The following is a 20262-nucleotide window of genomic DNA, read 5'->3' as shown; positions in this document are numbered from 1 at the left end:
ACTAAGCTCTCTGCTCAACTGACACCTTCACTGCACTAAACTGACCTTTAACCTAAACATAAACTCAGAGCTCCCTCTCTGTGCTCTGCATTCATTGTCCTCCTCCCCCCAGGAACTCCAACAGTCCATCCAACATCTTGTTGGAGTTTCCCTTTAGTCTGCTTTCTTACACCCATGTGACCTCAGTGACCATCTTAAACCACCATTTAGTGTCTGCATTCACACCACTGCACGCCAACACATACACCTGGTATCATTCATCATTCATTGGATTAGATTGTGTGTTTTTCTTCTTTTTACTTGAGTTGATATATTTGGAGTTAATAAATACTTTGAAATATACTTGATAAGTCCCATTCCACCAATATTAACTTTTATTACCAGGAATTTATTTACCCATGTAAAAGAATTCCTGATAATCTGTGTGGTTTGTGCTTCCACCCACCTCAAATTTCCTGGAAATTTATTTAATCAGACGCTGCCATTTTGAGTCCCCAACTCAAAACCCCACTGAAGTTCTTTTGAGTGTATTTGGCAAAAAAGTTTGATAAGGTCAAGTTTTATTATCCACAGCATATTTGGATAGACAGGACAGATTATTACAATACACTGAAGGGAATACACTATAGGAGCAAGCCAATATACTCAAAAGCTCAAAATTCGGCAAATGGACCTAATTGTCCATCTCCTTCTTAAAGCTTAAAGCCAGAAATGCATGTTTCTGATCAAAATTACAAAGCTCAGTACCATTCAACTGTTCTGGGTAACCAAATCAGCTGTTATGCACAGTTAAAAGAATGCAGCCCCTGTTAATACTGTACTTGTGTATTTGATGCTATAAAAATTTAAAAGAAAAAGTCTATTGAAAGTTGAGAACTGGTTAGAGCATTTTAAAAAGTGAAATTAAAAAAAAAGGGAATTTTAAAGAGAAATGGGATTCACACCAATGGACCAACAAAAACACACAGAAGACTGAGTAACAAATAAAAAACAATAATAAATGTTTGTAAATGTTTCTCTATGTTGGTACAAAAACAATAGGCAAAGACAGTAACTCCAAATGAAGCCAAATGGATGTATCTTAAAGTGTAATACCACTGATGACCACTGTGTGCTGCCTCCAAAAAGGCCCTTAGTCTTATATTGAGCTTCTTTCTAAATATACTAAGTCAATTTCTTATTTTTCTTTTTTCAATAATTATTCTGGACTCACTTGTTTTATTTGGACACTCTAACTGGTGTTTTAGTGGTCTATCTTTAAATTATTCCTCCAATACTGAGAATTTAGGGCACATGTTTACTGTATCAGACTTTGATTGACAGGTCTGTATTACAGCTTTACAGAATTTTGGGACTTCTGCTTATTGAATTAAATGTAGTAAATGTAGTCGATAAGTTACATTAGTAAGACTAGAGTAACAAGTAAAATTATTTCGTTATGCAAATGCCTGATGAAATTTGCAAATCAAGTCAGACTTTTCATCCAGATAATAATAAATGCTTCTCATTCTACACTATATCAACACACTGCTATTATTATTAGTTTCAAGAAAAATGAAGTCAAACCAATCGGATGCTGTACAGTATATGAAACTGAATAAAGTAAAAAAATAAATAAATACTGATCTTACCTGCGTGTTTGTCCCAAAGTCTGCTGTTGAGTTCTTTTCCTGCTTACAAGTTCCTGGAGCCTGACAGTGTAATCCAGCCACGCAGCTGATGTCTGTTTAACCAGCTGTTCAGAGAGGGTCTTGGCATCATGAGGGGTCCCACCAAAGTCATCCATCTTCTAGCCTTGCCCTAAGGAGGACTCCTCACAGCAGCCTCTCCTCTGGTCAACCCCAGGGTTTCCTGTCCACATGTCCGTCCTCCTGAACATTCCTCATAGGGTTTTTGTCTTCACCCCAGCCTCCAGAAGACAGTTCGATCCATTGGTTTCCAGCTCCATACTGTTCACCTCAAATCCTGTGGTCATCAGACCCTTCATTTTCAGCCTTTCTGCTAGGTTCCCTATGAGCCTTTGAGTTTTCTTTTATGAATCCAGTATTTGGGTCCTTTCCCTGCTTGGTGACAAAAACTCACTTCCAAGATGGACAAACATACAATAGATGTCAGAAAATTACACCAGTATAATACAGAACGATGCATGTGCAGAACAAAATCCAGGAGATGATAGGGTGATGCAGGTAGAGCGAGTGAAACCAACAAACCAACCAACCAGCCCAGCCAACCAGCCAACCAGCCAGCCAGCCAGCCAGCCAACCAACCAACCAACCAACCAACCAATCCATCAATCAGTCAAAGCAAACAGATAGACAGGAAAGTAGTGTTGTGGCCAACCTAACCTAAACTGAGTCTTGAATGAACTGAAACCAGAGTTAACAGATCATGGTTAGACTGGACCAGATACACAACAACATTGTGCCGTGTCTGTCACATCGTTGTTTATCACAAACAAAACAAAATACTTTTTCAAAAACAAATCCAAAACTAACACTGCTTTAGCCATGTTCCTTCATCCATGTTAACTACATTTGCTTGGCTTGTACACCTAGTTGGGTGGCAGTAACTAGCATTCTTACACATACAGTATACATAGTTGGATAAATGTATAGCTAATATTTGTTGAATCTGTTTTGGTGAGGAGTGAAATCTGAAGAGTTGACAAATTGTTGATCTGGGGCAGAAAAGAATACTTGCTCTCCTGTTAGTCTGAGCTTGTCTTTATTGACCCCCCACCCCCCAACACACACACACACACACACACACACACACACACACACAACACACACACAGGCAAGTCAGCTAAAGTTGTGGTTAAATGGTTACATTAACCTTCATCAAATTTACCATTTTACAAAGTCAGTAAGCCAGTGTTTAGTTTAAATTCACTCATCACCCATGTGCTCATGAAGCTTCCACCCCTTCGGTCTAAATGTAGTCACTTCCAGCTCAACAAGGCCACCATGGAAATGGCCAAAAGGGCAAACTACTGACTTCAAATTAGCTGTTCAGAATCCAGTGAGTGACGTGACAGTGACAAATCAAGCACCCAGGCATGCAGACTGCTTCTACAAACATTAGTTCAAGAATGGGTCAACTCTCAGGACCTCAGTGAATTCAAGTATTTTGCCATGATAGATTTTGCGCCTGTACTATAAGTCCATTTGTGAAATTTCCTTTCAACTAAACATTACAGTCCTCACAAATGTGCTTCTGGAGAAATAGTCAAAAATTCCCATAAACATAATCCTAAACCTCAGGCCTTCTCAGAAGACTTGAAGCTGTTATAGCTGCAAAGGGGGCTTTCCCTAATCCGAATGACAAATGGCATGGAATAACAAATGACCACTAGGGTTAGGGGTTAGGGTTAGGTCATTTGTTATTCCATGCCATTTGTCATTCGGATTAGGGAGGCCCTGCAAAAGGTGGGTAGCTTCATCTGAGTTAGACTGTCAGAGGATTGCAGGGAAGATATTCCAAAGAGAGGCTCCTACTGACTTCTGTTTGATTCTTGGTACAGATGGAAGACTTACAATCAGAGAGTGAAGGACTCAAGATGGAGTATCAGTTTTAAGAAGACCAGATGAAAATGAAAGCTCATATTCAGTTCAAATAATACAGTTTAAGTCACAGGTGTCAAACATGCGGCCCAGGGGCCAAATCCGGCCCCACCAAAAGGTCCAGTCTGGCCCTTGGGATGAATTTGTGAAATGCAAAAATTACACTAAAGATATTAACAATCCTTTTAGTTCAGGCATAATATTGCAAAAATTACCCTTATTTTTCAGTTTGTTCATGTTATTCACATCTTTTGAAAGGATAGTTTGTACCCGTAAACCTTGCAATAATATAAATTTACTTTTTTCCGCTCTAAAACATAGAAAACAGTTTGGAGTTGACATTATTTATATATTACTGTTATTATTCTACTAGTTCAGCTCACTGCGATCAAATTGAGCTGAATGTGTCCCCTGAACTAAAATGAGTTTGACACCCCTGGTTTAAGTAATCAAAACCTTGAGATCAGAGCTAATATGAAGCTGCAACACCATTTACGTTTTTGAAGACTTTTTGTGCTTGTGCATTGCAGGCTCAAACCATAATGGAGAGTTCATATGTACTTGACATGTACCCCACACATTTCTCACTGTCTCACGAAACTGATGGCAATTAACCATCATAGCAATTAAAACCACCATGAAATCTCAAGAAATGACAAGGTCAGGTATGAGATTTCCTTACTTTACGGTTGTGTCAGTGCAGCTGCAGTCGGAGGCTTCCCATTGGCTCATCCCAGTTGGAGATTTGAGCGTCCTCTGTTGCTGTCCTTTTCTGCGCCACCTTGATTTTCTGAAGAATATGAGGTGATGCCAGAGCTGCTCGCAGAAATGAATCTTTCTTTATGTTCTAGCCCTATGACAGAAAGAGGACTTGATCACGATGCACTTGACTTCTTTCCATATAAATACACTGACAGTACGCGTTTCTCTGAACCTACATAACATCTAAACGTTTATTACTTCATCAGGAAAAAACCACATGTAGTAATGAAATGCACATGGCCCAAAAATATGTGAAGTTCATTGGCCAATCTTAAAATTGTCAACTTAATAATTTTTCTTAAATTTTGGAATTGTTTTTTAATGCCAATGTGGAGGGTAAAACAAAATACTTCATGACACTATTACTGTTTTTTTTTTTTAAATAGAGGTTTATTTTCTTGTCATTATACAGGTGGATGTCAGAACACAGGTACTTTATCAGGATTGGATAAAACTCATTACATTAAAAAAAAAAAAAAAACACTTATACAAATCTTGATGCACTTTGACCTTGATGTCTTTCTTCCATCAGGTAATGCTGGTTTGTTTGTGCTGAACTAAAACATGTAAAATAAAGCTGAGAGCACTATATTTGAATGTATATTTACGATAGAGAATATAAATTCAGGACTACAAGGCAAGACTGTCAACTACAGTATTTCATCTACAGACAAACCTGTCAGTAAATCCTAAGTAAAATGACAGCACAGCTACGCCTAACTAAATTATTCAGTACCATACAGCAAGTAGCCAGAGAAGGTGTTGTAGTGGCTTTTGTCATCACAGAGGAAACACCCAATGGGCAGGTGGACAGTCACAATGTCCCCAGCTTGCAGGTGAACGACAATAACAATAGAGGCACTGTCTTCTTGGTCTTGCTGATTTCTTTCTTGAGGTCCTGCCACCACTACATTGTTAACCTGCAGATTGACGCAGGCAGCCAGTGAGCTTGCAGGAGCTCCAGCATCACTGTAGACAGTGAGTGCCAAGCTGTAGACACCAGAGCGAGGAGCAGTGAAAAAACCAGTGCTGACATCATAGCCGTTTCCCAAGTTGATGAAGACATGCGAATATCTGACGAACGTGTCATCACGGAATGGACCAGTGCACGTTAAAGTGTTCGCGTTGGTCAGAGCGACAGAGAAGGCACTGCGGCTGGCTGAAGAAGAAGAGAACAAACATATATTAAATTGGTGACTGGACAAGCACTAATTGGGTTGGATACCATTTTATAGTAAGACTTACATTAACCCCTTTCATGCATAGGTCACTACAGTGGATAGTTATTCTCCAGCTGTTCTCTTGTATATTCATGGGTTTTGATGTTTTAGTTCCATATCAGCCAACACAGTGAACACTTACGCACCATCCCATACACTGACATTCATACCATACTGTAACTTTGCCGTTCTTGGTAAACCTGATCTGCAGTAACATGTTTAAGTGTAAATCAATTGTTATTTGTTAGACAAGAAGTTTTTTTTTTTTTTGCATATTATCTCCATGAAGTGACTAATTACTAGCATTAGAATATGTTAAAGTGTGAGAAGACATCAGATTAGCATCATTAAAAATGTTTTTATTTCATTGTTTTCATATCACTTTCTGATATTGGGTTTTAAACACATGTTTCTTTACTTCAAAATTAAATGCATGGATCTTTTTGTAACTCCATAGGAAAAAAAAAAAAAAAACTCGATGGCATCGTTTTTTTCATGCCTGAGGAGGAATAAAAACACTGAAGAAAAAAATCTTAACTAAGGTTCTCACAATTCATGCATGAAAGGGTTAAAGTATTGATATTGGTTCAGAGTTAGGTTATTACATTATTTAGGTTTTGAACACTTTACAAGTCACTGCCTAATAATAATAATAAGATAACAGAGTTTTCATACATGGATTTAGACTCCCTATTGGTACAAAAGAGACTGAGAGCCACACTGAAATTATAAAATGAGATATTTCAAGAACATAGTCATAATATTACAAGAATGTTGTTGCAATTCTGTGAATAAAAAGTTGTAGGTTTATGAGAAAACTGGGTATTATATTATTTCTGAGAACTGTGCTGAAGTTCATTGCGTTACTCATTTATATAATTACATTTATTAGTTAATTAGTTATTAGTCAGTCAGTCAGTTAGTTGGTTAGTTGGTTAGCTGTTTTATTATTTTTTTTATATTTTTTTTTCAGTGTGTCCCTATGTAATTCAGCAAGATCAAGTGACTGGCAGTGAAGTATTAAGGCATGCTGGTGGTTATTACATGCTAGTTGAAGCTGACAGGACTATGTTTTGGCTGATGGTGAAGACAAAGGAAGCAAAGCAATGAATTCTGAGGCATAACATAAAAGACTCACTATTTGGCAAGTAACAGGTCATTTTTGCTCTTTTTTTAAATTAGGTTTTATAACAGATTATTAATGATTTATAGTGTTAATTCATTAAACTCCATAAAATCCATTTTTAGAGGTGTTCATATCGTTCATACTGCTTACATGAACATTATAGTTCTTGAAATTTAGCAAACTGTGAGGATGTGACTTACATCTGACATTGTTGAGGATAGTCCTTGTTCTCATCAGGTTCTCCTCCAGGTACTTAAAGGTTTCATTAAAAAACGTCTCCATCCTGTGCATCTGTCGCTGCATCAGACAGCAGCCACATGATGCCTGGTCCGTGGTACACACTGAACACACATAAACACATACAGATGCACGGATTATGTTCCTGATAGAAAGGACACTCTTGATATACTCTCTCAAAAATGTTCTCACCAGGTTCGTCTTGTTTCTCAGAAGATCCGCTTGAAGAGCCCCAGTTTGAATTGGTATAATCTGCACGTGCCATGCTGAATGCCACGTGCAGGAGACACAGGAATATAAAAGCTGGAAGGAGAAGAGCAAAGGCATGTGTTAAAAAGAGAGAGAATAATATCTAATAATAACTGAAAAACGATCATTTTAAAATCTTAGCTAGGGATGGGACAAAATATTAGAAAGGAAATTTACTGTCGTCAAATAACAGCATTTCTGTTAAGATACTTAAACTGATTTCTCAGCCAATATGATTTTCCAGAGTTACTCTTTGAATGACAGATGGACATACAAGTTGTAGTTAGTGTATGTGTGTGTTAAACTTTGCGTCATTTCACTGCTCAAATTCAAACAAACACCACAATGAACAAATAGATAATTCCTGGCTTTTGCTTCTTGGTATTTTTTTCTCTCGTTTGCACAGAGAATCAGTGCATTAAGTTTTGCTGTATTGTTATTGCCATCATGGGCAGTGAATTGTGGTAGTCTTATATTGTGAGTTACTTTGTGAATTCCAACGTTACCTAAAACCACCAATTTTTACGTTGCACTTTCAAGCAAATTTCCAAAGTCTAGTGCATCGTATTGTAACTTATTATTTATTATTATTATTATTATTGTATTTATTGTAATTTTTCCACCAACTGCATCTGCATCATGAATGAACTGTAAGTTGTAGCTTTAACTATTTTAACCTCATGCTATGCAGCAGATTCACCTTTTTCAAATAAGTATATCAGGTCTCACCTTTCATTGTGGTGCTGGCAGCTGATGATATCTTCAGTAGGACAGAAGTTGTGACTGTGACTGATGCAGGGTCAAGAGTCACAGCTCTATTTATATACATATGTCTCCCATTGATTCAGTTCTTTCAAATAACTCCTCCCTGTTTTGCTCAGACTTTTGTTTTTCATACCTGTCTATCTTTGTACCTGACCTGTATATCCCCACAACCAGGGGGTTTTTAGCTCATAGCACACAAAAATTAAGAGAGACACTCACACTCTCTGGGGCTTTGTTTTGTAGATGTAGGTCACGGTATCATCTGTCCCCAGGTGCAGACTGTTGACAAGTTCCCATCAGAAAAGACAACGGTTAGCGGCTTTCATCTGTGTTTGCCAGGTGTTACTGTGCATCGAAGCAGTGCTGAGACTGAGTGCTCATATGAACGTAATGCAATGTAGGTCACTCAGAGAATGGATAATATCACTAATGTGATGTTATCAGTGATTGAGGTTTGTGTTAAACTCCCTACAGCAGTGGTTCCCAACCTTTTTTGGCTCATGACCCCATTTTAACCTGTTTAACCCTGACCATATTTTCAGAGGAAAAATGCCTAAAAAGACATACCCAAAGTAAATTAAGAATTACTTCACAATAATAAGGTTCATATGGATGTTCTTGGTGTCTATGGACATTACAGACCTCACAGAATCTATTCCCATTGTCTAAAATATTGTATCTATTACTATGCCTGAGTAAACTGTAATAAACTAAAAGAGAAATTAGAATTTTTTATCCTCGCCTGTTTTTTTTTTCGGCTGGATTGACGATGATATGCATAAATTAATTGTTCGTGTCGGAGATTTTTAATAGTGTATATTTCACCCCACAAAGATTAAAAATCATGTTTGAACATTAAAGTTTGCACTAAAATACACTTTTGATGTACTTTTATTAACTTTAGGGTCTAAACTTTGAGCAAAAGTTGAAAAAAACATCCATTGTCCTGATTTATTATATTTTTATAGTAGATGAATATTAATATAATTTTTTAGGCCAGCGGGCAGGCTGACAAATTTCTGGTGACCCCAGACATTCAAAACGGAGACATTTTTTGTTTTGCTAAAATTAATTTCTTTTTGATCATGTAATAGTTTGCTATACTATGTTGCAAATAAATGTTAATTTTAGATGACATTTAGTCTATATAATGTATATTATTATGGACGGAGGCAGAAAAGCCAGGTGTAGATTACTGCACAAAGGGAGAATTTTATTTCCTTGGTCAGGATATGTACAGTCAGTCCAGCTTGGATTTACAAGGCTGACAATTAATACTGAACAAACAAGAACTCAAACTATGAATTATGAAAGAGCTGCAGCATCTGAAACCGACCACAATGAACATTTGACAGATAAACAGAACCACAGTGCTTCAGTTTCAGCTTCACAGTTTGTCAGGTCTTTATGTATTGGATTGTCACCATATGCTTTTTATTAGTAAGCTTTTTATTTTTTTATTTTTATCAATTACTAGAAATTTCAGGCAACCCCATTTGAATTCCAGGTGACCCCATGTGGGGTCCTGACCCCAAGGTTGAAAATCCCTGCCGTACAGATGCCTGAACTTATGATGTGCCTTTCCTAAGACATGTGGAATACCCCTGACAGGTGATGAAGAGTCAAGTGGATGCTCACAACCCACCAAACAAAACTGAGCTTATCATATTTTTGCAGCAAAGCAAAAGCATGATTTCTGAACTATCTCCAGGTGAAAGCATTAGCAATATGCTGCTGGAAAACTGGATTGTTTGAAAGTTTGATTGAAAGTCTGAAAATAATATTTTTCTTTGACAAGTTGTCTTCTGCAAATGAATATTCTAAATGACAATTTTTATGGTGGAGTATAAATGTATTTGCAAGTAATCAGTGTTAATCAACTTTAAATTTGGCCAATGTTTTTACAATTAGGCCATGACACAAATGGTTGTCTCTACACCACGTAAACAGAGTTTGAGAATCTTCTGTGCATAGAGTCAAATGATTGTTAACTGGTGCAAATCAAGCCTAATGATTTAAACAGTAGGGGACCGAATGAACTATTTACCTTTAACAGAGTCACAAAAATCAAGATTAGGCAAGAAAAGACAGTCAAAATCACATGTATTGAACAGGAACTGATACTTATGTTTAGAGGATATGTATAACATTTGTCCAAAGGAACGGGGTTGGTTGACAAAAGCACGATGAAGGTCAAATTCTACCTTTTCCAGTACATTTGGGAATACTAAAGATGCTTCTGATAACTGGATAAATGAAGGGTTTGACTGAATGTCATCAAAGTGACACAGATAGATAAATGATATGATCTACACTGCTCTTGTATTCCCTCAGTCACATAAGAGGGGAAGTGAGGTCACAATGATTGCATAATATTCACTCTAAAAAAATATATATTTCGGGCATCTTCAGTGTGACAAGATATGCTTGAAGAGAGGTTCTATACGTGGAAAAAACATGTAATATGTAGGGAAAAAAACAGATGATTTATTATTTTTGACTTTATTGATCTTTTATTGGATTGTTAGAAAATACAGTGTTGCCCATAAAGTTGGAATAATTGAGTTTTCAGATCCATTCCTCTTTTCATTCTGATTTATACACATCAGTATTCAGTAATCACCTTTGACCAGGTACAATGATTATATATTGAGTTCCAGTTACACTTTATCCATCATGAATAGATCACATTGTAACAATCATTTCACAAGAGATAAAAATAGTTCCTTAGAATTTCATGGGCAATAGTGTATATATTTTTAGAAGGATACACATGAATGCATACAAAAAACAATACCGTGAACTACAGTCATCTCTGAGAATAACCTCCAACAAAAATGTCAAAGCATCAAATGGATCTTACGCAAACAAGTAAACTATATAAAACAAGTTTGACCGACGTCCACAAACAACTTAATCCAACTGGCAAATGGTGACTGTAGCCCCGGATCCTGCCCAGAACCTGAACCCTGGGTATAGTGGTCCCGTGAACTCTGTATGATGTCGATAGATGAGGTCAGCTCGGTCGTTTGTAATGCGGTAAAAGCTCAGAATCCCTGCATGCTGGTCCAGATAGACCCCGACCCGTGTGGCTTTGGGTGAACCGAGCAGTTTTTCTTGGCCATTGTGCCAGAAAGAGAATCCAGTCCCAGACCAGTACAAGCTCCAGGACAGGGGATTGTGGCCTAAACGGCTTTTGTCATCAGAAGTCTTCCTCTCCATTTCCTTATAGGCCACGCCGATGGTGATCTATTATGGAGCAAGAAAAAAGGGTTAAGAAAGGATGCCTAGCCAAGTTCATCTTTGAGCAGTTTGTCGTCCTTTTCGGGTTTGTACAATGAGAGGGCTTTGGTCTGGATTAGGAAAAGGTCGTGCTTTGATTTAAATACAGTGGTACCTTGACTTAAGAGTGCATCAACTTATGAGTTTTCAGAGTTATGAGTCGATTTTTTGCTTTGAGTTGTGAGTCAAAATCTGAGTTAAAAGTGAGCCTCAGATACCCTGCTGCTAGTTGTCGTGGCCAATAAAAAAAAAAGTCGGTATTCTGGTGCATGATCCTCCATCTCTCACCACAGCGTCTTGAGTTCCTCCTGTCAACCCCATTTTTATAGAACCTACACATGTGGCTCTTTCATCCCTCTGCTGTGGCTCCCTGTAGCTTTGGAAAATCAGTAATGAGTATTTAATTTAAATTCATTTTATTTTAGTTTGTTAGTTTTTTTAATGTAATTCTAAATGTAAAGATTATGGCGATATTAGGTATTACAGGTATTATCTTCTGATGCACAAAAAAGTCTAGTCGCTGTCCAGATGGAAGGTGCTGAAACGCTTTGTCTGGAAGAGGTGAAAAAATATCGTCCAGATCACGACAAATACGTCTACATACGTCAATATGCATTGGTGATAAGGTTGATATAAGTTACACATAGGTTCAAAGCACATTACTCATAAATTAGAAATAAGTGTTGGATATGCTAGACATTATTTCGACGTATTTCGACTTATGGGGCTGGAAGGGATTAATGGCATTACAGTGAATTTCAATGGGGAAAACTGATTTGATATATGAGCAAATCGAGTTACGAGCTCGGTCACGGAAGGAATTAAACTTGTAAGTCAAGGTACCACTGTACTAATGAACATAATGCAAGTCATTTTGTGATCACATCTTTGTAGACTTTTTAAATATTACACCAAGCATTGGCATCTTACCCAATTATTATTATTATTACCTCCGCCAAGGAGGTTATGTTTTTGCCAGGGTTTGTTTGTCTGTCTGTTTGTTTGTTTGTCTGTCCATTAGTGTGCAACATAACTCAAAAAGTTATGGACAGATTTTGATGAAATTTTCAGGGTTTGTTGGAAATGGGATAAGGAAGAAATGATTAAATTTTGGTGGTGATCGGGGGTGGGGGGGCCCACGGGGGGGGGCACTGATCAGCCTTGGCAGAGGTCTGCGCTCTCCGAGTGCTTCTAGTTATTATTATTATTATTATTATGTGCTTTCAGTGCAGAAATCCAACCATGAAAATGTAATTGTTGTCACCGATAATAATAATAATAATAATAATAATAATAATGATTAAAAATTAATTAGTTAATGGTTCATTTGCTGCAAAATTAACAAAATATATTGTCTGAAAACATCTGAAAAGCATGATGAGCAGTTAAAACACATATCTAGAAATGTTGACATCAAACAGATTTTTGGTTCAGAAACGTTAATAGGAATAGCCATGATTTGCAGAAATGTAAAATGGGAACATTTTATTCTGGCGACTTGGAGAATAGAGTCAGTACTTTGACAGTGTTGTGTATATTGTTGTATGTAGCTGGCAGTGAGTTTCAGGATTAATCAGATGCATGTACAAGATTGATCCCGTTCTGTTCTAGTTGAGATTTCCTCCATTTCCCCAAATTAAAGGTTTTATTGTGATGTTTTCCTCTTATTCAAAACAAGGATCTAAATATAAAGGATGTCAGAGTACAGAAGGATGAAAGTTTGTGACTTCTGGGCAATACAAAGAAAATGTACTTCAACATTTTCTGATATACAGTCATGGAAAAAATTATTAGACCATCAAAAGTCATCCAAAACAATGGTTATGCAATCAAGTACTAACTCCTGTGAGTATCATGTGACTAAAAACAGACAGAAAAGAAACATGGAATACCTGAAAGTGCTGTTTTTGTCAGCACAATGCCATAGATATTGATGTAAGAACTGAAATGATTTTGGTTATTATCAAGAAAACATGGAAAATGGATAGATATCAGGTCTTAAATTAAACTCTTATGAGCTATTTTTGTTGTTATCATTATATTTGTCCAAACAAATGTACCTTTAGTATGTAATGTACCAGGCATTAAAATGAACAAGAAACTGAAGAAAACAAGGGTGGTCTAATAATGTTTTCCACGACTGTGTAGCACTATTTTCAATTACTGCGTTGTATGCAGCCTAAGCCTAGGTTGGTGATATTTAAAGACTCACCTTCTGGCCAGTCCATTCCACCTCCCAGTAGTAAGGGCTGCCTGCCAAGGGCTCTCTGCAGAGAACCTGTCTCCAGAAGTGGAAGCGTTCAGGATGATCTGGAGGATTCAGGTTCTCAGCCCGCAGCTTGGCTTTATATCCTTTGTCTGACAACTGCAGGTGGCGATACACAGTGTTGGGGTCCATGGTGGGTTCAAAGCGAACTGAAGGGGAAGAATATAGTTTAGTGAAGATGGCATTCCTCAAAGGTTTGAACACTTTTAAATTCTGTTTTATATCGGAGAAGACGTTGACCTCACATTTAAGCAATTCTTCTCTGGTCTTGGGTTCTGGATTCACAGGTCCCACTGTTGTTCCTGGAGATGCTACAAAGCAAAAAAAAAAAAAAAAAGCAATCCCAGTTGAATTTCAACTCCTCTTCCAGAGATAGATGTGATTTGTTTAGTTTTTTTTTTTTAAAGTGATACTAATGAGATGGATCAGATCTCCTCCACATCATACTTTAAGAGAAAATAGCAACTGTGTTAATATTAGAGCTGCAATCAATTAATCGACTAGGTGCTTGAAGTCAATGCAAAAAGTCCCGATTTGATTAATCGACCCGAATTGACTGAAGGCAGATATTCTATTGCAGTTTTCCTGAATTGAAGCTTCTTTGTGCGTCACAATAAGCGTCCATGTGAAACACAACAGTGGAACCAATGTTTAACAGCGGAGAAATGAAGGAAACAAAGCTTTGATTCAGGAGAATTGTGGTTGAATGATTTATTTGGATCGCTTTGAGTCGATTAATCGGTTGCAGCTCTAGTTAATATTTACCTTGAGCATGCGGAGGAGGCAATGGTGGTGGAGGAGACGAAGCTTTATGTTCAAATGTGAAGAACCAAAAAGGGAACAATGAGAAATCCATAGCATGCAACATTACTCAAACTTTATTTACAGGGTGTTGTACAGAACCTGTTATTACCTGGGGGACATGGTGGAGGTACAGCTGGAGGTTTGACCGAAGCATGATTCCCTTGGAGAAAGGTAGTGTTACCATAGAAACTTGGGGTGATTATGGCTATGGTCAGACTACTGGCAAAATCTCATGTGACTTAAATGCATTTTTTTCTACATGACAGTGTGAACAGGACCAATACTGTGGAATCAGATCTTTTTTCATTCCAGTCTGCCTTCTAGTCATGTGTGGTCCTAAATCAGATACAGATCTGACTTTTATTAATGTGACCTATGAACAATCATCTGAATTCATACTCAACTTTCTGCGCTGGGAGGAGTCACTTTATGATAGAATTCGGCTTATTTATTCTTCATTATCATCCTCTTTTTCATCTGCTGGTTTTGACCACACACCATTGTAGAAATTAAACTAAAAACACTCCCTGTTTACTTCACTGCAATAGTGAGGTGTATGTTATTGTTGTTTTGCACGTGTGGGTCACTTCAGGACTTCAACCAGTTTATACCACAATCTGACATTGTTCACATTGTTAAAAAATGATGTGAACAGCCAAACATAAGGAGGGGGCCAATAAATCTGAAGTGAGAACTGAATGTAGTTTATTTATCCGGTCTGAGAGCAATTAATTACACTGGTCTACAATTTTTTAGAAATGATTTGCTTCAGATATTAAATGTGCTAAATGTTACGTATTTTAATAAGATTAATTGGAAAATAAATGACAAAAGTGCCGGTTTGCTAATGTTTTCAAGGTATATGATTAAGTGTTATTACACATATATATTGGTTTATGTACATTTATATAATAGTTTTATAAATCTCCCACTAAATAGGACCTATAAAGTGAATGTATTCTAATGTGCAGACAGTGTTTTGAAGTAGATCTTGTAGCTCTGAGACAAAATATTCCTTTTGAGTCTCTCGTTAATTCTTGAATTTCACATTTTGACCCAAGGCTGTATCTTGGAAAGTTCAGCCAACCAGCATTTTTGACTTGATTTTTCTTTATCAGTGACTCTCATGTAGTAAAATTTCATTACTTTTATTCTGGAAGCATTTTCCTTGTAGACCAGTGTTACTGCCAAAATTGTGGAATTACATACTGTATGTAACTTACCTTGAGGCAGTCTTAATGGCAAAGGAGGGGGATTTGTTACCATTTCATACACTACAGAAACGAAAAAATAAATTAAATGAGATGCTATTCACTCCAATATAAATAACACAGGTCTGGATGGTTTCAGTGTAAGGTACCTGTGCTTTGTCTGTCAGTCGGACCGTTGGAATCAGTTGTTGCTGGTGTTTCATCACTTGTAGTTGAAGCTGAGGACCTATCATTGACTGCAGGGGAAAGGAGTTTAATTAGGATTAATTAGGAGGAGAGGAGAGGAGAGGAGAGGAGAGGAGAGGAGAGGAGAGGAGAGGAGAGGAGGAGGAGAGGAGAGGAGAGGAGAGGAGAGGAGAGGAGAGGAGGACTGACCTAATGTGGTGATCTTGGTCAGGCTGGTTTTGCAGAGCTCCTGTACTGAATCTTGTAGTTCTTTGATGACTGAACGGATGGATGCGACCACTCCTTCTTCGTGACTGAGTATCGATTCTCCTGTGGCATCAGTCTGACCCAGTGGATCCATGGTGAAAAAGTTCTTCAGAACAAGTGGAAAAGAGTTACCATTAAAATTACAGTAACTACATATTTTGTGATTTAGTTACACTACTACTACTACTACTACTTCAAACCAAATTTTATTTATATAGTGCCAAATGATAACAAAAGTTATCTCATGAGGCTTTACATATCGAGTTGGTCGAAACCAGACTTTAAGCCAATTTACAGAAACCCAACAGAATCCTCCCGAAGCAAACACTTGTGACTGATGACAGTGGCGAGGAAAAACTTCTCTACTACTACTACTACTACTACTACTACTACTACTACTACTACTACTACTACTACTACTTCCTGCTGCTGTTCCCTTCAGGGGTCACCACAGCAAATTAACTGGTTCCATCTGTTTCCTGCGTCGTCTTCTTTAACACCAACTACCTACATGTCCTCCTTCATCACATCCATAAATCTCCTCTTTGGTCTTCCTCTTTGCCTCCTGCCTGGTAGCTCCATCTTCATCATCAGTCCTCTGCACATGTCCGAACCATCTCAATCCATCCTCTCTCACTTTGTCCCCAAAATGTCCAACCTCAGCTGTCCCTCTGATGTGTTTGTTTCTAATCCAGTCCATCCTTGTCACTCCCAAAGAAAATCTGAACATCTTCATGTCTGCCTCCTGTCTTGAGGTCAGTGAAGCCGTCTCTAAACCGTACAACATGGCTGGTCTCCCTACCTTCCTCTACACCTTTCCTTTAACTCTTGCAGATCCTCCTGACACTTTAGTCCACCCACTCCACCCTGCCTGCTGTCTCCTGTTCATCTCCAATTCAAGAGGTTATTGCTCCCTAACAGTGTGTACTTTTAAATTTATTTACCCAAGGAAATGTGATTTGAGGTTGTCACACTTTACATTTTTTACCTTCAAAAAGCAGATATGATCCTGCATGTTCACCAATCTGCCCAACTCTTCACTCCTCCAGTGAAGCTGTGCCACCTCCTGTTCTAGTCTTTGGATTTTTCCTTCCACCTGGCTTCCTAAAGCAGCTTCATGGCTGTTGAGAAGCTCACCAACATGGCTTCCTGTGACGTTAACAGTCTTGACTAACTCAGAGAATAAATCTGTGTTTTCTTGCTGCAAAGCTTGGACCAAAGCCTGCAGAGAAGGGGTAAGGAAATAAATTGGATGTTAAACGTGTAAACAAGCACGAACAAGACTTTATAAATTGTAATTTAGTACAAGGTTTTCACACTAAAAATGTGTAATGTTCCATGCCTTGTGTTGACGAGCAGAATGAGGGAGCTCCTTAAGTTTCCGTTCAGTCTGCTGAAGTCTTCCTTGTACTTCTTCCTGCATTTGGACAAGTTCTCTCTGAAAGCAAAAAAAAAAACAAAACAAAACAGAACTAGAACAGTCACATTGTGCTATAGCAAAAGCCCATTAAATGCACAAAATACAGAAAAATGAAGAAAAACAAAGATAGAATCATTTCAACAAATATTTCTGATATTGCATCACAACAAAATTCACTGTCAAGATTGTTTAAATTAGCTGATTTTTCTTAGCATCTACTTTGCTGATAATATCATGTTTCATCTGAACATTTCATTAATTGAAACTTTAGTTAGTCCTGATTTCAATTTTACATTTTATTCACTTGAATGCATTTTCTTCTCAACCTTCATAATTCTTGTTTGTCATCTTCCTATATTCCATGTAAAGCACTTTGGAAGTTTCCTTTAAAAAAAAGTGCTGCAAATAGTGTGCTATACATAGTTTAATAGGAAGAACAGGACTTAGACTGGCTCTTTTACAGACAGGAATGTTAGCTATTTGACTAGTTCAGTTTGTTTTTATAAATAGTAGGCAAGGCAAGTTTATTGTATGACACAATTCATACCCAGGGTAGTTGAAAGTTCTTTACAACACTAAAAGACAAGTAATAACTTTGCTGTAAAATATAGAATTTTAAACAGAATATTAAAAAATTAAAATAAATAAAAAAAGAGGAAAGTGCAGATAAAACCAGTTGCTAAATGCAGAGCTAAAAAGAAATGTTTTCATCTTGGATTTTAAACATAGTCAGATTTGAGGTTTGTCTTGTCACAAAGACTATTCCAGATTTTGGCTGAAACGCTGCTTCTCTCTGTTTAGTCCTGACTTTGAGCATGAGCAGAAAGCCTTTCCCTCAAATTCTCAGAGTCCGAGATGGTTCATATAGTCCCAACATGTCAGAGATGGATTGTGGTGCAAAGAATGAATCATGAAGACACTTGTACACACTATCACAATGCACCTGGAATTGGATTAGTTAGTGTTTATTCAGTGTTAAAGTTACTTTTCCCAGATTTATGAGGAAAGCCACAGTTTACTGAAGCTGAAAAAGATAAAAATGAATGAGATCTAACGCGACATAAAAAGCCAATGATTATTCAACATTTCACATTAGGGGATTAGGGGAAAACAAGGTTGATTTAATCTACAAATCTATTGTCATTTAGTTTGTTGTTTTTAACACTGTAGTTTATACAGTTTTGTGTTTTTGAAATGCCACATCGGCAGTGAACCAAATAATTTCACCTTCTCTCCCTCACTTACTCAATTTCCTAAATGTTTTTTTTTTTTTTTTTTTTTTTTTTTATGTCTGGTTTTAGTTTTTCTCAACCCTGGCCAGGTACATACCTGTTTCTCTCGCCTTTCCTCCTCTGGTTTTAGCACATGATGTCCCTTGTGTTCATGTTGGCAACACACTGCACACACACAGTCTTTGTCTTCATGGCAAAACAGGTCTAGGGGTTGGTTGTGTTGAGGGCAGAGCCTGGGGGCCAAAGTGGGCAGCTGTGGGTACACACTGCCCGGTCGTGTTCCAACATCAGGCAGCACCTCCAGGTACAAAGGAATGGATGGTGGAGCACTGGAGGCCACTGCTGAGGAGCTTTGCTTGAAGCTGTTGGTTCTTAGCTTCTCCATGGCTTCCACAAGGACAGTGCTCTTACTCAGCGAAGGCCGTGGGTTAAAGACCACCCTACACTGGGGGCAGCTGTACTGGCCCTTGCTGATTCCCTTGTCCCAGTGCCTCTGGATACAAGCCAAGCAGTATGAGTGTCCACAAGGCAGAGTGGCCGGGTCCTTTAGGGTTTCCAGGCATACTGAGCAGATGAAGGCCTCCTCTTCTGACCAGGCTGAAGCCATTAGATTAGGAGCTGAAAACAAAGAGCTAGAGTTTGTGGATGCCCAGATGTGTCAATAAACAAAAATTCCTCTTCAAAATAATCCAAAATAAAAAAATTGAAGAGCAACAAGTGACACAAAAAAAGAAAAGAAAAGGCACCTAAGGTTGGTGCTGGTGTAAATGTCACCTGACAGAACACACATGTTGCTAAAAATTTAAGCTACATGGGCCAGGGTGGGGCAGGTAAAACAGGTGAGGTGAGTTTTTTTCACTTAAGTTTGGTACCTCCCATTTAAATGGCATTTCTTACCATCAAATTGCCAGTGTTTCATTGCAAACAAACAAACAAACAAAAAGAATTAAATAAAATGGAAAAAAAACTATTGCGTTTAATAATTATTTGGGATGCACCGATGTTAGGTTAGATCTCTTAAAAACAGAACTGAACTATTTTGATTGTGTTGAAGAATGACCTCATGCAGAAACTCAACAGGACTGACTGGTTTGGCACCTTGTATTAACTTACGTGACGAATTGCAAACAACTTTGGGTTTTCCCCAAGATTTCAACAGTCACCAACGTCAAGCTTTTGTCTTATACCCACCCTTCCTTTAGTCACCTGGAAAAAGTTGCTGTTTTATTTATTTATAAGAAAATACAAAGAGTCAGTCATGCATTTTAACAGAAAAACAAGAACAGGAAAGAGTACTTGTGGCACAGTTCTTCAAGCAAATATTTAATAAACAAGTACATTTGATGCATTTTTATCTTGTTACAAATTGGTTAAGGAAAATAGCATTCAGTTTAAATTAGGTTGCATTAAGTAGTGTAACTTTATGAATATAACGTTTCCCAAATCAAACAAAAAGTTTACAAAGGGGCATACATTATTATTCTTATATTAAAAATATGCAATAATATTTTCCCTTCAGTGACAGAGCGTAGACGACTTTTTTTTTTTTTTTTTTTTAATCGGAATTCAAAAACATTAAAACAGAAAAAATATGAATAAAGTCTTAAAAGAACAAGCTCAAACCGCCTAGTAAAATAAGTTAAGCGTCACCGCAGCGTAGTGTGGGCAAAATCGACGTAGATGAAGCTACGGG

General features: G+C 37.6%; 2 protein-coding genes across 2 annotated transcripts; both read right to left on the bottom strand.

The window, feature by feature from the left end:
* Window positions 1-4817: 4817 nt before the first annotated feature.
* On the bottom strand, window positions 4818-7956 carry LOC115431847 (complement C1q-like protein 2). The gene is made up of 4 exons (XM_030152518.1): window positions 7887-7956; window positions 7101-7211; window positions 6872-7012; window positions 4818-5484 (listed from the first exon to the last, which is right to left on the bottom strand). Exons 1-4 carry the CDS (start codon window positions 7891-7893, stop codon window positions 5051-5053), a joined length of 693 nt encoding a protein of 230 aa, XP_030008378.1. The 5' UTR covers window positions 7894-7956; the 3' UTR covers window positions 4818-5050.
* Window positions 7957-10410: 2454 nt separating this feature from the next.
* LOC115431227 (E3 ubiquitin/ISG15 ligase TRIM25-like) lies at window positions 10411-19352 on the bottom strand. The gene is made up of 11 exons (XM_030151458.1): window positions 18667-19352; window positions 17260-17355; window positions 16906-17139; window positions 15861-16023; window positions 15635-15721; window positions 15498-15548; window positions 14384-14434; window positions 14236-14277; window positions 13716-13781; window positions 13417-13619; window positions 10411-11171 (listed from the first exon to the last, which is right to left on the bottom strand). The coding sequence occupies exons 1-11, from the start codon at window positions 19174-19176 to the stop codon at window positions 10836-10838; spliced, it is 1839 nt and encodes a 612-aa protein (XP_030007318.1). The 5' UTR covers window positions 19177-19352; the 3' UTR covers window positions 10411-10835.
* Between the last annotated feature and the right edge of the window lie 910 nt (window positions 19353-20262).

This window comes from Sphaeramia orbicularis, chromosome 13 (assembly GCF_902148855.1).
Source record: "Sphaeramia orbicularis chromosome 13, fSphaOr1.1, whole genome shotgun sequence".
In the NCBI taxonomy this organism is placed as follows: Eukaryota; Metazoa; Chordata; class Actinopteri; order Kurtiformes; family Apogonidae; genus Sphaeramia; species Sphaeramia orbicularis.
Note: the sequence above shows the minus strand (reverse complement) of the source record. Positions and strands in the feature narration are given on the sequence as shown.

Excerpts from the sequence above, each read along its gene's own strand:
- LOC115431227 (XM_030151458.1), bottom strand. The coding sequence starts at position 19,176 with ATGGCTTCAGCCTGGTCAGAAGAGGAGGCCTTCATCTGCTCAGTATGC. Across the intron at positions 15,549-15,634 it reads GACTGACAGACAAAGCACAG|TGTATGAAATGGTAACAAAT; the intron begins GTACCTTACACT and ends TCGTTTCTGTAG. Across the intron at positions 14,435-15,497 it reads GCCATTAAGACTGCCTCAAG|GGAATCATGCTTCGGTCAAA; the intron begins GTAAGTTACATA and ends CCTTTCTCCAAG.
- LOC115431847 (XM_030152518.1), bottom strand. Across the intron at positions 7,013-7,100 it reads TGAGAAACAAGACGAACCTG|TGTGTACCACGGACCAGGCA; the intron begins GTGAGAACATTT and ends ATGTGTGTTCAG. Across the intron at positions 5,485-6,871 it reads TATCCTCAACAATGTCAGAT|CCAGCCGCAGTGCCTTCTCT; the intron begins GTAAGTCACATC and ends CTTCTTCTTCAG.